The sequence below is a fragment of the Molothrus ater genome, unplaced genomic scaffold (assembly GCF_012460135.2).
Source record: "Molothrus ater isolate BHLD 08-10-18 breed brown headed cowbird unplaced genomic scaffold, BPBGC_Mater_1.1 matUn_MA656, whole genome shotgun sequence".
In the NCBI taxonomy this organism is placed as follows: Eukaryota; Metazoa; Chordata; class Aves; order Passeriformes; family Icteridae; genus Molothrus; species Molothrus ater.
The window spans coordinates 18,942-36,345 of record NW_023416816.1 but is presented as its reverse complement, the minus strand read 5'-3'; the positions used below and the strand labels follow the sequence as shown (position 1 = coordinate 36,345).

Genomic DNA, 17,404 nt, shown 5'->3' with positions numbered 1-17,404 from the left:
AATCACCAGAGGACAGGACCAGCCCAACCTGTCTATCCTGGCTACTTTTGTCTGGGAGCAATCCTTGGATATACAGAATTTGGGAGGCCAAATTCTAATTTTGGCCATGGTCCCTGGACAAGAAGGCTGGTTCTGTTCCATAGGAATGAAGGAACAGAGCCCCGGTGTTTCAGGGACAGATGAGAGGTGACCACCAGAGGCCAAGGCCAGCCAGAGCTGGCAGGTTTTGTTTTGTGAGATACCCTTGCATAGAGGAAATTATTTTAGGCAGAGTATCCATTTTGGCAATGGGCATCTGAAAAGTCAGACAGCTCTTGTCCACAGCAAGGAAAGCACAGAGCCCCAGTGCTCCAGGAGCTGATGAGAGGCAGCCCTTGACATCCCAAGATCAGCCAGAGCTGTCAGGTGGCCCCTGTGAGGCCAAGCCAGCCAGAGCTGTTCCATGTTCCCTGGGTTCCATGGGGCCCTACAGTGTCCCAATGGTCCCCAGCTTCCATGAGGCCCTGAGGTGTCATAATGCCCCCTTGGTGACACGAGGCCCTGAAGGTTGGAATGGTCTCCATGGTTCCATCAGGCCCCACAGAGCCATAATAGCCTCTGTGTCACCATGGCCCCTTGGTTCCATGGGCTCCAGTGGTGCCACAATGATCCCCTTGGTTCCATGGGCTCCAGTGGGGCCACAATGATCCCCTTGGTTCCATGAGTTCCCCACAGTGTCCCAGGGATCTCCATGGGAAGGAAAGAACCCAGCCCCACTGTTGCAGGCACAGCCACCAGAGGCCCAGGCCAGCCAGCCTTGACAGTACTGGCAGATTTTGCCGGGAGCAACCCTTGGATATTGAGAATTTCAGAGGTGGAATCCCAATTTCAGACATGGACACCGGAGGAGAAGGATGGTTCTTCTCCATAGGAAGGAAAGCACAGAACACTGGTGGTGTCTCAGGGGCAGATGAAAGGCGGCCATCAGAAGCCAAGGCCAGCCAGACCTCTCTGTCCTGGCAGCTTTTGTCTGAAAGCAACCCTTGGATATCGGGAATTTGGGAGGTGGAACCCCAATTTCGGCCATTTCTGCATGGATAAGAAGGACGGTTCCATAGGAAGGAAAGCACCCAGCCCCAGTGTTTGGACAGCAGGGGAGAGGCACCCCCAGGAGGCCAAGGGCAGCCAGACCTGTCTGTCCTGGCAGCTTTCACCTGGGAGCAATCCTTGGATGTACGGAGTTTTGGAGGTGGAATCCCAGTTTTGGCCATGGTCAAGATGGGTGTTTTTGCCCATAGGAAAGTAAAGCACAAAGTCCAAGTGTTTAGGAAGAAGATGAGAGGTGGCCACCCTCAGGCCAAGCCAGCCAGCCCTGTCTCTCCTGGCACCTTTTGTCTAGGGGCTTTCCTTGGACATTGGGCATTTTGGAGGTGGAATCTCAGTTTTGGCTGTGGGTGCCTGGACAGGAAGAAGAGTTCTTTTTATGAGGAAGGAAAGCACCCAGCCCCAGTGTTTCAGAGGCAGATGAGGGCCAGCCCTCAGGAAGCCAAGGCCAGCCAGACTTGTCAGTGCTGGCAGCTTTTGTCTGGGAGCTATCCATGGATAGAAGGAATTCCAGAGGCAGTTGCCCAGTTTTGGCCATGAGTGCCTGGTTCAGATGGAGGGTTTTTTCCCACAAGAAATAAAAGTGATAGTGGAGCCCTGGAAAATGTTAAAAATCGTCTTTGAAAATATTGGGCTTTGTGTTTTCTCAGATCACTGCACCTGCGTAAGCAGTATGATAAAAGATATAATTGTTAGATGTGGTGATTGTTTAGTAATTAAATATAATTAATATATGACCATAAGAAGAATCGTGAGAAACTGTGTTGGAAATTTAAAGGGGGCTATGTTTAGCTGAAATCTGTGCATACAGTAGAAGAATATAAGTTTAATAATTAACATGAAAGTTATGTAATGATAGAGGATAAAACACGTTCACCTCGAATGTGTGGTCGGAATCAGATTTGGGTGGAAACTACCCCGATTCCCAGAGCTCTTGAATAAAAAGCACCGCATATAATCGCTTATGGGATTATGTGTTTCTGAACGCTAACATTTTGGCGACCCCGGATGGGACCCTGCGGGTGCTGCTGAGCGAGTTTCGCGACTCGACCGCGCTCCAGCCGGCACCGAGGGATTCTCGGGGAGCTCGATCGGCCGCGACCGCTTCTGCCGCTCGCCACGTCCCCGGGAGAAAGGTAAGGTGCTTTTTACTTTGGTTTGGGTGCCTGCCAATGAGACGCAGCGAAAGCTACGCTTGGTTGGGCTAAAGGAATTCCTGCTGGTACAAGCCCAGGCGCCATTCCATAAGACAATCACGAAAGCGTTGCGGGTTCGGCAATTTGTGGTATATTTGGAATGGAGAAACTTAAAGGGATTTTGGGTGGCAACGCCTCTATCCCGCAAAGTTCTCCTTTGGGGTGCTTATTAGCACATTGGAAACAGGGTAATTTTGGGGAAGAATTACGTAAAGCTAAGTTGATTGATTATTGTAATACATGGTGGCCAGAATATGCCTTGGAGAATGGTGACAAATGGCCAAAATACAGTACTCTGCAATATAACACTATTTCGCAGTTAATGTCCTTTTGTAAACAAGAAGGAAAATGGCATGAGGTTCCGTATGTTGATTTGTTTTTCTATTTACGGGCAAAGCCAGAATGGCAGGATGAATGTGGATTAATGATGGTTAAAACATCTGCAAGCAATAAGTGTGGGGTTTCTGAGGAACGTTGTTTGGAACACTTGGCGTTGAAAGAAAGCCTGAGTAGGGAAAATTATACAGATATTGATTTACAGGTAACTCCAATAGGAACAAGAGAACCTAACCCTATCCCACCTGTTCCATCTGTCCCTATCCCACTGCCTGCTCCTACCCCACCTAGTCCTGAACCTGTCTCGTCTAGTACACCCTTCCCTCTTTATTCTCCTCTCCCATCGTCACCTGATCTCTCTTCCTCGGAAGATGAGCAAAACCTAACTGTGGCAGGAAGGAGAGAGAGAGAATCAACAATGGGGTAGCCCACAGAACCAGGAGTCGGTCTAACCTTGCCCCAGTTATCGATAGAAAAGACATAGGCAGACAAAAACAGAGTGTAATTGCCCCCTTGCGACAAAGTGTAGGAGTGGAAGGGCCAGTATTAATAAAAGTGCCTTTCTCTCCTGCAGATTTAGTTATTTGGAAACAATCAGCCAGAATTCATAGAGAAAATCCTGATAAAATGGCATGAGTATTAAAAATGGTTATAAAAACCTCAAAATCCTGACTGGCATGACATACAATAATATGTATATTAATATATATATATATATATATATATATATATATATAGTATATCTAATATATATCTATATATATTAATATATCTAATATATTAATATTAGATACTTTGATTGATTCTACGGAGAAAGAGATGGTACTTAAGGCAGACAAAGAAAGGGTAAGAGAGGATATCAGAAACAGACTTGTAACAGGGAATTTAGATGAGAATTTCCCAATTGAGGATCCAAATTGGGACCCTAATTTATTTTGCGATATGGGGAGACTATGGAAATATCAAGAGTGGATCCAAATAGGAGTTCAGAATGCTGTGCCCAAAACTATAAATTGGTCTAAACTATATGAAGTTCGGCAGGAAAAGAAGGAATCTCCCACTGCGTTTTTGGAGAGGCTTAAGGAGGTAGCAAGAAAATATACAGATCTCCAAATGGACACAGAACAAGCAAAGGTTCAGCTTGCTCTCATATTCTTGGGCCAGTCACAGGACAATATTCGTAGAAAATTGCAAAATTAGAAGGGGAAGAACTAAGGAATTTGGATAAGCTACTTGAGGTAGCCTGGAAGGTATATAACAATCGCAAAAGAGAAGCTAGTAAAAGGCAGCAGCAGAATCTGCTGGCAGTAATACAAGGAAAAGGGAACCCAAATTTCAGGGGATGTAACAGGAATAGTCAAAATAGGAGACCAGTCACGCAGGGGTTAAACCTGTTAAATCAGTGCCAGCAGGTTACCAAGGGGATGGTTTTGGGGGAGTATACCAGCTGACTAGACATAGAGCCAGTAGAACAAGTTAAGGAACCTGTTATAAATAAACAATTAGGACATAAAGAGGTCAAATTTCTAATAGATACAGGAGCTACTCACTCGGTATTGAATGATTTGCAAGGACAAATTGGGGACAAGCAAACAACAATAGTCAGCGCTACAGGGAAAGAGGAAAAATGGCCATTCTTGCAACCCCTAGATTTGTGTTTTGGGAACAAAGTTATAACACACAAATTCCTATACGTACCTGAGTGTCCAATTCCGCTTTTAGGGAGAGATTTGCTAGCGAAACTTGATGCGGTAATAACCTTTGAAAATGAGGAGCTTATAATGAAAATATCTGAATCAAAGACGGGAAGATTTTAATGATCAAAGAAAAACCTGTTCCCTCTATCCCTAGGGAGGGAGAAGATGCAGTGATTCCCTCTGTATGGGAGACAGATATACCAGGGAAATCTAAATTGGCACAACCAGTGCATGTAGAGTTAAAAGAAGGGGCGAGGACTGTACAAGTCAAACAGTACCCCATAAAACCAGAAGCACGGCAAGGAATTGTAAGGATTATTAAGAAATTATTGAAATACCAAATTTTAGAAGAATGTGAATCAGTATTTAATACACCAATATTTCCAGTAAAGAAGCCAAATGGTGAATATAGATTAGTGCAGGATTTGAGAGCAATAAATAAAATAACAAAGGACATTTATCCAGTGGTAACAAATCCTTACACATTGCTAACATCCGTAAAGGAGATATATAAGTGGTTTACTGAAAGTGATTTAAAAGATGCCTTTTTCTGCACCCCCCTTGACAAAGAAAGTAGGAAACTGTTTGCCTGTGAATGGGAAAACCCAGGGAATGGGAGAAAGACCCAGCTCACCTGGACACGATATAAGAACTCGCCGACCCTATTCGGAAACCAACTGGCAAAGGAGCTGGAGATTTGGACCGAGAGTGGGCAAGTACCAAGAGACCAATACCTGTTGTTGCAGTATGCTGATGATATACTAATAGCTACAGAAGAAAAGCAACCTGTATAAAGGTAACCATTGAGATTTTAAATTCACTGGGAATGGGAGGTTATAAAGTACCCAGAGGAAAGGCACAAATTGCCCAACAGACTGTGATCTACCTGGGATGTGAAATTTCACAAGGGCAATGAAAACTAGGCACTAACCGTATCCAAGCTATTTGTGCTATTCCAGAGCCCCAGAATCTACATGAGCTGCGAGTCTTCCTCGGGATGGCAGGATGGTGTCGCCTGTGGATCATGGACTATGGACGGATTGCGAAACCCCTGTGTGAAGCTCAGAAGATGCAGCCATTCACCTGGGGCAAGCCGCAGAAAGAAGCCTTCCTAAAATTAAAGGAAGCACTGACAACTGCTCCAGCATTAGGGTTACCTGATCTGTCTAAAGATTTTCAGCTGTTTGTCCATGAAAGGCTGCGCCTAGCACTAGGAGTCCTGACCCAAGGTCTGGGAAGCTGGAAAAGGCCGGTGGGCTACTTTTCCAAACAACTTGACAGCATAAGTGCCGGGTGGCCTCCATGTCTGCGGGCAGTTGCAGCCACTGTGATGCTGATACAAGAAGCCAGGAAGCTCACGATGGGAAGGCACATAGATGTCAATGTACCACACATGGTAACCACTGTCTTAGAGCAGAAGGGGGGCCATTGGCTATCCCCAAGCAGGATGATGAAATTCCAGGTAGTCCTGACTGAGCAGGATGATGTCACATTAAAAACAACTAACCTTTTGAATCCAGCTTTGTTCCTAGGTACCACAACTGAAGAAGGCCCATTAGAGCATGACTGTGTGGAGGTAATAGAGTACACCTACTCAGCAAGAGAAGACCTGAAAGACGTCCCACTAGAGCAGCCAGAGTGGGAGCTGTTTACAGATGGGAGCAGCTTTGTGGAAAACGGAACCAGATACGCTGGGTATGCAGTAACAACAGTCAGTACAGCAGTGGAGGCAAAGGCATTACCACCAAATACATCTGCCCAGAAGGCAGAACTGGTTGCTTTAACCAGGACACTAGAATTAAGTGAAGGGAAAAGGGTAAATATCTGGACTGACTCAAAATATGCTTTTGGAGTGGTGCATGTACATGGAGCACTATGGAAAGAAAGGGGACTATTGTCCTTCTCAAGGTACGCACATTAAACATCAGGATGCAGTCTGCAATTGATAAAATCAGTACAAAAACCTGAACAAGTGGCAATCATACACTGCAAAGCACAGCAATCAGGAAACTCCAAAATCTGTGAGGGAAATCGAAAGGCAGACTGGACAGCCTGACAGGTTGCTCCAGAGGTGCAAACAACAATGGCATTGATACCTTTAAAGCTTAATGTATCCCAATTCAATTTGCCTCCAGAACCAAAATATTCAGTAGAAGATGAGAGACTGGCACGTTTGCTAAATGCACAAAAGAATTCAGAAGGATGGTATGTGACTGCACAAGGACAAATAGTGGTACCCCCCTTGATAATGAGAGAAGTTCTACAAATTAAACATAACGAATGTCATTGGGGAGCAGAGGCATTGGTAAAATTGCTAAAGCAGAGTTTAATTTTGGTACAGATGTTAACAATGGCAAAATCAGTAATGTCAAAATGTGATATCTGCTTGAAAAACAACCCAGTGGCTAGACAACAAGCACAGCTAGGAAGAATTCGGATAGGAATAGAGCCAGGAGACTATTGGCAGGCAGATTTTGTAGACTTGCCAAGAACTCGAGGATACAAATACCTGTTAGTGGGGGTTGACACATTCTCTGGGTGGCCAGAAGCCCTTCCCTGTCGCACCAACCAAGCAAAGGAAACAGTAAAGTGGTTACTACAGGAGATTATTCCCAGGTTCGGGGTGCCCCTAGGGTATCATCAGATAGGGGGCCCCATTTCATAGCTACAGTAGTAAGAGAGGTAAGCAGATTGCTGGGGATAACTTGGGACCTCCACACACCGTGGAGACCCCAGTCAAGTGGACAGGTAGAGAGGATGAATCAGACACTAAAGAGGCAAATCAGTAAAATATGCCAAGAAGCCAAATTGCAGTGGCCCCAGGCTTTGCCAATAGCACTGTTGAGGATTCGGATAAAGCCTAGGAGTGGGATGTCAGTCAGTCCTTATGAGATATTGCATGGGAAACCATATGAATCTCCTGAGCCTAACCCTAATGTGCACGTCACAGGAAAGCAGGAAGTGTATAATTATGTTCTGTCTCTCGGGAAAACTTTAGCTCGGCTCTGGAGCATCCTTGTGTGGAATAGACCGCTGACTCTCGAGAACCCAGTTCATAACATACATCCAGGAGACGAGGCGTACATCAAGAACTGGAACGAAGAACCGCTGAAAGAAAAGTGGAGTGGGCCCCACCAGGTACTGCTGACCACCTTTACAGCAGTCAAAGTAGCCGGCGTGGACCCCTGGATTCACTACACCCGAGTGAAGAAAATCCATCCTGGATCACGGACTGTGTTAACTCTGGAACCAACAAGGCTGCAGATAAGATGTGTTTAATTGCTTCAGAATGCTATCAGTAATTGTGCTAACGTTATGGTCATTAATGTCTTTGGGATGTGGAATGCAAAAAGATCAACTAAACACTCTTCATTCTAGAATGAAGAGAGAGGTACAAGCAGAAACACAGGTGATAAAGGCTTCTAATGCAGTTTGGGCTGAGAATGTAATGATTGGATTAGTCAAAGACTTTGCCAAATGCAAAACACCTGTAGAATAACTGCCTGTCTGCCAATACCAAAGGCAGCAGGAGACCCAGTAAATTGGGGAATCATAACATCAAAACTACCTGAAATACAAAAGAACAAAACAATTGCATGCAAACAGGTACCCGAATCGAGCCAAGTAGTCAAGGAAACTTGGGAGAAAATAGGAACATGGATGAAACCCATGGGCCAGAAAGACTGTATTCTAAGTGATGGCACACTAGGAACCCCTATGGGAGAATCAGGAGGCATCACACAATGGCAATGCTATTTGCCACACTATAAAAAGATTATAGAAAATGTTACAGAAACCACTCTGGTATGGAAGTGTGAGGCCAAGGATCAGAAAGGTCAGACAGAGCCTTGGGACAGTGCATGGTCTGTGAGTATCCTTCAAAGATTCCAATGTATGGCAAACACCCCTTGGTGCATTAAGTGGGAAGGCCCCGAGAATGAAACAGATCCAGCAGTAACAAACACTGCCACCAGTAGCAGAACGAGGGCAGACAAAGTAAGTTGGTGGGCATGTAATAAAACTTATGACTGCACTTCGGATGATGCAGAGATAAAGCAGATGCCACCCCTGGCAATAGCCCTACAAACTGGCTGTGCTTGCAGAGGGATCAAACATAAACAAGGCAGAGTGAATTATAAAGCAGTTGTAGGATGTACCAGAATTACAGTCTGAGGTCCAGGACAATTTGTATGGGCAGCAAGCGATGGCACCTGGACAACACATCTGCCTGTAGATGGGAAAGTAAAGGAAATTACTTTAGGCCTCCCAACCTCATGTCCAATTTGGAAAAGTCCCCATTTAATGGAAAACATGAACTTGTGCAGATAAGAGCAAGACGAGAAGTTCTAGACAATGAAAATCTAGATGACACTTGGCAAGAACCCTCTGGTGGAGTGAAATTTGGGTGGGCCCTAGAGTCTTTGCTTGGTCCTATAGCAAACTATCAGAGTAGAAGATGCTGTACAAACTTACAGGTCAGGTAGATAGACTGGCAAGAGTCACCTGGGAAGGATTTAAAGAATTAAACGTACAATTACAAGCCACCACAAAAATGACTTTACAAAATCGATTAGCCTTAGATTTGTTACTCCTGAAAGAGCATGGAGTATGTGGATTTTTAAAGGGACGGGTTGGTCATTGCTGCGTTCACATCCCAAATGTAACTGCAGATGTAGAATATGACATCAATCAGTTGAAACAAAGAGAGCATGAAGCACAAGAAGAGCAAAAGGATTTGACTACGACCTGGCTAGGCAAAATCTTTAAAGGGTTAGGGTGGAATGTGAGTTCATGGATTAAATCTATCATTGAGAGTGTGATAATCTTACTAATTGTATTCTTAGCAATTTGGTTAGTTCACAGCATCTTAAAGGGAGAGATACAGAAGAAAACATCCTGGAACCAGAAGATAATAAAGGCACTGACACGAGATCCACGCCCACCATCTTCTGGTTCTCCAGTGCGTGACAGCATCCACGACAACGTTTACATCAACCATGGCCTTGAAGAACATCAAGAATAAATTGAGAAATAAAGGCCTGTATCAAGTGAAAACATTTACACCTATAGTGAAGTGAAAATGCTTTCAAAGGGGGGAGAATGATAGTGGGGCCCTGGAAAAATGTCAAAAATAGACTCTGAAAATGTTAGGCTTTGTGCTTGCCAGATCATGTGAAATTGCACCTGTGTAAGCAGAACATGATAAATGATATAATTGTTAGATGTGATGATTGTTTAGTAATTAAATATAATTATTGTTTAATCATAAGAAGAATAATGAGAAACTATGTTAGAAGTTTGAGGGGGGCCACAAGGAGCCCATGCTTGGCTGAAATCTATGTATACAATAGAACAATTGAAGTTTAGTCATTAACATGAAAGTTATATAAGGATAGAATATAAAAACATGTTCATCCCGAACCCATGTCGGAGTCAGATTTGGGTTGGTACCCCTGACACCCAGAGCTCTTCAATAAAAGCACCTGCATATAATCATTCTGGTGATTATGTGTTTCTGAACACTAATATACCCAGTAAAGTGTTAAACCCGTCCCAGTTGCTGTGCATGAGGCTCTATGAATATGCAGCAGGCTGATGTAAGGGGAAAGGTATTTCAGGGGATCCCCGAAGGTAACAGGGTGCTCCTGGCTGAGTGCCAAGATGCACCCGGCCGTAATAACCTTTGCTCCATGCTCCTGGTCTCCCACTGTCCTTTATTAAACTTTTTAGATTTTCACAGGAGAGTGAACGTGTTTTTCACACTTTTGAATGGTTGAAGTTTTTTCATTTTTCACGGGAGGGAGTTTTGAAGAGCTGCAAGTGGCCAATCTGCCTGCAACAAGGACCATTCCACGGGCTCTTGTCACCTTTCCCGACACGGCTGGTGCAGCTCATGGAGGGTAAAGCCCTGGAGGCTCCTTATGGGCGGTTATGGACGATTGCAGGCAGCGCCTCCATGCCCTGGATCAGCGGTGCCCACTCCTGGGAACCCCCACGTGTTCCAGTTTCTGTGAAGCTGCCTGTGAAAAACACGTTCACTCGCCTGTGAAAATGTAAACAGTTAATAAAGGACTTCAATAAAAGTTTAATGGGAGACCAGGACCATGGAGCAAAGGTTATTACGACTGGGTGCATCTTGGCGCTCAGCCAGGAGCACCCTGTTACCTTCGGGGATCCCCTGAAATACCTTTCCCCTTACATCAGCCTGGGGCATATTCACAGACCCTCCTGCACAGCAAACTTTCCCCCAAACTAGTTTACATCTTCCAAGAAGTGTTTAGCATGGCTCTTCCTTGGATCTGCCTTTTTAGAGCATGCAGATTCCTTGGTTGTGCTTTTAGTCCATTCTCTTTATCACCTCCAGGTTTTGGGCCTTGGTGCACTCTGCCTTCAGACGGGGAGTGCTGATAGTTGGCAGATCTGTACAGGTGTCCTCATCCTGGGTGCATTGGATGTTATCCCACCCAAGCAGGCAGTTTAACACAAGCAGCTATTTCACTGAGCTTAATTAATGACAGAAATAAAAACTATATAACAAAATATATATATTTAAATATATATATTTAAAAATATATATATATATATATAAAAATATAAAATATATATTAAAAAAAAATATATAATTTACTTTAAAAAACAGTCCCAGCCCATATTTGATCCCAGTCTGTGTGGTCCTGATCCATATGGTCCCAGAAACCTGGGATCCCAGTCCATACAGTCCCAGTCCATATTTGATCCCACTTCAGGCTATCCCGGTCTGGAGGGTTCTGACCCACGTGATCCCAGTCCAGGTGATCCCAGCCCATCTTTGATCCCAGCCCATATTTGATCCCAGCCCATATTTGATCCCAGTCTGTGGGGTCCTGCACACACTCCCAGGATCTGGAATTCCAGTTCCCAGCCAGGAAAAAATGTTCCTGCCCTTGAACTTCCTTCCTATCCCTTCAACAAATTGCAATAAAATTATAAACAAAGAAGTAATAATTGAAATTAAATAAATTATAGTAAAAATAAAATATAAAAATCTCAACTCTTCTTTACAATACACCAACAATGATTCAACTCAAACCAACAATAACTATTACTATAATATTACTAATGCATATAAATAAACAAATTATATATCAAGAAATACCTTTTGAAAATTTTAACTCAATGACTAATGTACTTTAGATAAAAAATATCTAAAGAAACTACCATGCAATCTAACACATCTTAGTTAAACAATTCATATTACAAATATACTAAACACAAAACCAAACACCACTATAATTTCTCAGACATTTCAACCAAACAATTAAACTTTAATAACATCCTTAAGTACTCTTGAAAAATGAAAATTATTTTAAAAACATTAATTGTGTGCGGGTGGTTTTATTTTGATATTGGTTTTTGGATTGTTTGGGTTAGATGATTTAAAAAATGGGATTTTTATAGGAATTGAATCAGCTGAGAAGGTGGCACTCTGCAAACAGAACTGACTGAAAATCAATGGGACAGAAATCAGTAACTCGGAAAGTTTTATTTGCTATCAAATACATCCCACACACCCAGGCCCACACAATCCCCATCCCACTGCTGCAAATTGGGATCCCACTTCTCCCAATCTCCTTCCAACTCCATCTCAACTTGACAGCTGTGGAATGGGGAGTTTGGCCTGGGATTGAGTTTTTTGAGGAAGGAACAAGCAATCTGAGGTGGAATTGAGCCCTTTGGGGTTAAAATTCAGTTATTTTCAGTGGAATTTGAGTGGTTTTGAGGTGACAGATCCATCCCTCCGGACTTTTGGAGTAGAGAGAGATGGAGAAGAGAAAAAAATTAAGGCCAAACAAAAGGACAAGCAGGCAGGTGTGTTCCCAACATGGATCACAGGGAATGTGAGTGACCAGGGTTGTGCCCAAAGTGCCTCCTCCAGTGGGGGATGGAGCTGCAGCAGCGCACGAAGCTCTTCCCGCACTCGGGGCACTCGCAGGGCTTCCCTTACCGGTGCCTCCGTTGATGTTTGGTCAAGTTAGAGCTCTGTGAGAAACTCTTCCCACACTGGGGACACTCGTAGGGCCTCTCCCCAGTGTGGATGCGTTGGTGGGTGACGAGGTGGGAGTTGAACTTGAATCCCTTTCCGCAGTCAGGGCAGCGGAATGGCCTCTCCTCTGTGTGAATCCGATAGTGCAGGAGGAGGTTGGAGCTGGACTGAAACCTCTTCCTGCATTTATCACACTCGTAGGGCCTCTCCCCTGTGTGGATACGCTGGTGCCTGACGAGGTTGCACTTGAGCTTGAATCCCTTCCCGCAGTCGGGGCATTGGAAGGGCCTCTCCTCTGTGTGACTCTGATAGTGCTGGAGGAGACTGGAGCTGGTCTGAAACCTCTTCCCACACTCCCCACACTCATAGGGTCTCTCCCCAGTGTGGGTCCTCTGGTGCACGATCAGGCTGGAGCTCCACCTGAAGCTCTTCCCACACTCCACACACGTGTGGGGCTTCTCCCCATCATGGAGCTGCTCATGGAGCACCAGCTCCGAGCTCTGGCTCCATCTCCGGCCGCCTTCCCGGCCCAGGCTGCCGCTTTCCCCCTCACATCCCCGCCATCTGCGTTTGCAGCCCCTCCTCGTGCGGCAGCTCCGGGCCTTTTCCTCCCTGTTGGCTTCCTGCGCCGTGGAGCCGCTCAAAACGGCCTCTGCCACCAGGTTCTGCCGCGGGCATTTGTCCTCCCTGCTCTCCATGCTCAGCACCTGCTCTGGGGGAGGAAGGACAAGGACAGCATGGGATTTGCCTCCGTGCCACAGGCAAGGGCATCGAGATCCCCCCAGGGCTGTGCTGCAGCCGGGGGCCCAGCTGGGCTGGGAGATGGAGCAGCACAGAGGGGAAAGGGGCACTGACTTCCTCCTCACCTGCCTCAGTGTCCCGGGGCATCTTCCTCTTCCTCACAGCCTCCCAGGTGTTGGCAATGGGCAATCCTGGTTTGGGGAAAACAAGGGATGAGCGCGTTTGTAGGAGCATTGGGGGTAGCACGGTCGGGACGGACGGAGACGAGAGATCTCTGCAGCCAGGTCGTGGAACTTGCGGTTTATTGCAAAGGGCCTGGGTGCAGGGCCCTGCTTGGAGCTGCCAGGCACAGCTTGGAGCAGGCCTGAGAGAAGAGAGGAGCAGAGAGGATGAGAGGGTGAGAGAGTAAGAGGGGGAGAGCGTAAGAGAGTAAGGTTCCTGTTACAATACAATAATTCTTCTTCTGTGTAAATATTCTATTTCTCACTAACCAATCCAGTACAAGATACAAATCCTATAGCATTTATATACAGCCTATAAAAATCATTGCATCACCATACTGTAATAAGTAGCAATATATCTGTTCATTAATTAAATCAATAGCTAAATAATTATACAATGTAAAAGCAATAACTAAATAGCTAAAACCGCTTGATTCTTAAATGTGCAGCCACATATGGTTGCTTGGCTTGCAGGAATTGTATAGTGCTTTGGGAATTCCTTGGTACAGATATACCTTGTAAGGAAAAGTTCACCCAGAGGTCACAGAGGAAGGCTGTAACAACAATTCCTAAACTCACAAGAATTGCTTAAGCTTGCAGGAATCGTATAGTGTTCTGAAAATTCCACTGTATAGGTATGCCTTATAAGGAAAAGTTCACTTATAAGCACTTTCCTTATAAGCAGTTAAAGAGGAAGACTTGGAGCCTTCATCCCATGACCACCAGAAGGCAGAAAAAGACCCCCTAGCAACTGAACGAGCAAGCGCAAAAGACAGACCACATCATCCCTGGACCCGGGAGAAGAAGGCAATAAAAGGTGAACTTTGGGGATAGGAACGGCGCGAGCCCAGAGGAGCGGAGACTCCCGGCCGCCCAGCACTGAACTTTGCTTGTTCTCGCTTGCAAAATAATAATAATAATAATAAAAAAGTATGATCCTTAAATCCAGTGATCTCATTTATCACAATACTGTGTTACATTTTGAACCCTAAAATCTACTCTTTGGAGCCCTTCTGCTGAGCTAGTAGGGTCTGCTCTGACCCTTGGACCTGTCTGCAAGCAGAGGGAATTGTTTCATAAGAAGGGGATTACCTTCAGTGGGTCCACACCATTGTTTTCCATTTGTTCAGTAACTAAGGTATCTAAAAGCTTGCTTTCATTCCAATCTTGCTTAGAGTTCCTATATTCTCAAAAGCTTTTGAGAATATAGTAACTATAAGCAAGATTGGAATGAAAGGCCAGACAATAATATTTATAAGGCTTTCCTGTTTCATCGACCCCAACACACGTTGAATTTGAAGGTCTCTCTGCCCAGGTACATCTCTAGTCCGGCCATCCGGGCTCCAGAAAACCCTTCCAAACACCAAGATTCAGCCCTGAAAAAGCCTCCCAGGGCTTCCCCGTCCCTGGTCCCTCCCCTCTGGTGTTCAGGGGTTCCCCCCTGTCCCAGCTGCTGGGGTCACGCTTGGATTGGGGTTCCCCCTTCTCCTGGGTGCCTGCCCTGCCCAGGCTGCTGGCAGTGCCAGCAATCCCAAAAGCTCCCCCCTCTTGGCTCTCCCCATTTCGGGATGCCGGGGCTGTTTGGGCTCCCGGGCTCCCTTCTCCCCTCATTCTCTGCTCTGGGCTGCAGCGGCTCCAAGGAGTCCCCCCTGCCCCTCTCCAGGCTCTTGAGGCTCCCGCCAATGGCGGCGCTCCCCCCTCTCTGGGCTCCCCACTTTGGCCTCCTGGGGCACACAGGGCTCTGCTCCTCCAGGCTGCCTCTGCCGGCAGCCGCCACCGCCACCCCCCGATGTCCCCCCGAGGGGCCTTTTCCTCTCAGCCTTGGACTTCTTCATTCTCCAAACATCCCCCCAAAAACCCAACCCAGGGACCCCCCGGGATATCCGGGCCGGGCTCCCCCTCCCCGCTCACCTGCGCCATGGGGGGGGGGGCGATGATCCCACAGGTGGGGGCTGCGAATTCAGGCAGGGCTTGAGACCGCGTGGTTCCCTCAGCTCAGCCTTGATCCGCCTTTGTCCCTCCTCTTCCTCCCGCTCCTCCTCTGTCCTATCTCCACCTCCCTCTCCTCCTCCCCCTAACCCCGCCCCCTTCACTGCTCTCTCTCCTCCCGCTCCTCCTCTTCCATTCCCCCTCCTCCTCCTTCCCCCTTTTATCCCCACCTCCTTCTCCTCTTCCATCCCGCCCCTTCCATTCCTTCTCCTCCTCCTCCCCCCTTACCCGCCTCCTCCTCCCCCTCCATCCCTGCCCTTCCCTCCCTCCTCCTCCTCCTCCCCCAGCAGCAGCCACACCCTCGGTGCCCCGTTCCCGCAGCCCTCGCAGCCCGCGGCAGCAGCGGCGATGGAGCCGGGACAGGTCGGCATGGGCAGCGCGGCGCTCTCGGCTGCTCCCAGCCGCTGCGGGCGGGGGAACCCGGCCCGGGCCAAAGGAGAGGCAAACTGGGCAAACTGGGGGCTGCACATCCAAACTGGGCCTTGCTGGGGACTCTGCCTGGCCACTGCCAGCCCTTGGGGCTCCTCTCGGCACATCCGCCAGGGGGGAACGCACACAGGCCTGGGGGATCCCAGCAGTGGCAGCACTGCCAGGGACTGGGCTGCACTGGGATCGTACTGGGAGCGACTGGGGCTGTACTGGCTTTGTACTGACATCATACTGGGATCATACTGGGAGTCACTGGGGCTGTGCTGGGTTTGTATTGACATCATACTGGGATCATACTGGGAGTGACTGGGACTGTACTGGGTTTGTACTGACATCATACTGGGCTCATACTGGGATCATACTAGGAGTGAGCAGGAGCCTGAGGGGGGCAATTGAGACCATTTTAGCGGCAAATGGGCTATACTGGCCGTGACTGGGATGGTGCTAAGCATGCCTGGGAGTAGCTGTGCGCAACTGGGATCATGCTAGGAGCAACTGGGAGGAACTGGGTGCACACTGTGGGTGATTGGAAACTGCTGGACTTATCCTGGGATGAACTGGGACCATTCTGGAGGTGACTGGGATCATACTGGCAGTGAGTGCCACTACACTGAGGCTGACTGGCAGTGGCTGGGAGGAAATTGGATCATACTGGAGAATACTGGGAGTGCCTGGCAACATGCTGAAGGGAGCTGGGGTACACTGGGAGATACAGGGAGTGACTGGAACAAAAGTGAGGGTGAAAGAGAGCAACTGGAACCATGTGGAGCACAACTGGTTCAGACTGGCAGGGATTGGGAGCACACTGGGCTCATCTCTGGATCATACTGGGAGGGACTGGACTAATACTGGGAGGATCTGAGAGGGACTGGGAGCACACCCTGCACATCATCCCCCAGACTGGGCCTGACTGGGAGCAACTGGGAGCACGCTGGCAGCAAATGGCATCATACTGGGACTGACTGGGCTGATCTAGGAAGCAACTGGAACCACACTGGAGGCAGATGGGAACATACTGGGAGAGACTGGAAGCAACTGGGATTATACTGGGACCACACTGGGAGGGCTGGCGTGTGACTGGGATCAAACTGGAGCTTACTGGGATCATATTGGGGTTGATGGGGAGCGACTGGGATCACAGTTTGGGCTACTGGGAGCAGCTGAGGGAAACTGGGATGATGCTGCAAGCAAACTGGAGGAACTCGTAAGGACTGGATGCCTGCTGGAGGCAACTGGGATATACTGGGCATGACTGGGGGATCATACAGGGATGACTGACACCTTACTGGGGCCACTGGAAAACGTGGGCACCCTGTAACCTTCGGCGATCCCCCTGAAATTCCTTTCACCTTATATCAGCCTGTTGCATATTCATAGACCCTCATGCATACCCATAAACTACTTTACATATTCCAGGAATGATTTTACATGTCACACAGCCCCCGTGATGTCACACAGCCTTGTGATGTCACACAGCCCGCATAATGTCACACACCCCCCGTGATGTCACACAGCCCCTGTAATGTCACACAGCACCTGTGATGTCACACAACCACTCTGTTATTTCACACAACCTCCATATGATGTCATTCAGCTGCTATGTGATGTCTCACAGCAGATTTGTGATGTCACTGTCACCCTGTGATGTCACAGCCTTCTCTGTGGCATCACACAGCTGCTCTGTGACTC

General features: G+C 47.3%; 2 protein-coding genes across 2 annotated transcripts in view; both read right to left on the bottom strand.

Annotated features, from left to right (window-relative positions):
• The window catches only part of LOC118701410 (uncharacterized), a 36,984-nt gene that overhangs the window by 10,867 nt on the left and 8,713 nt on the right, over nucleotides 1-17,404 (bottom strand). The gene's annotated exons all lie outside the window — the stretch shown is intronic.
• On the bottom strand, nucleotides 11,816-15,322 carry LOC118701409 (zinc finger protein 180-like). The gene is made up of 3 exons (XM_036406025.2): nucleotides 15,209-15,322; nucleotides 13,202-13,440; nucleotides 11,816-13,047 (listed from the first exon to the last, which is right to left on the bottom strand). Exons 2-3 carry the CDS (start codon nucleotides 13,308-13,310, stop codon nucleotides 12,293-12,295), a joined length of 864 nt encoding a protein of 287 aa, XP_036261918.1. The 5' UTR covers nucleotides 13,311-13,440; nucleotides 15,209-15,322; the 3' UTR covers nucleotides 11,816-12,292.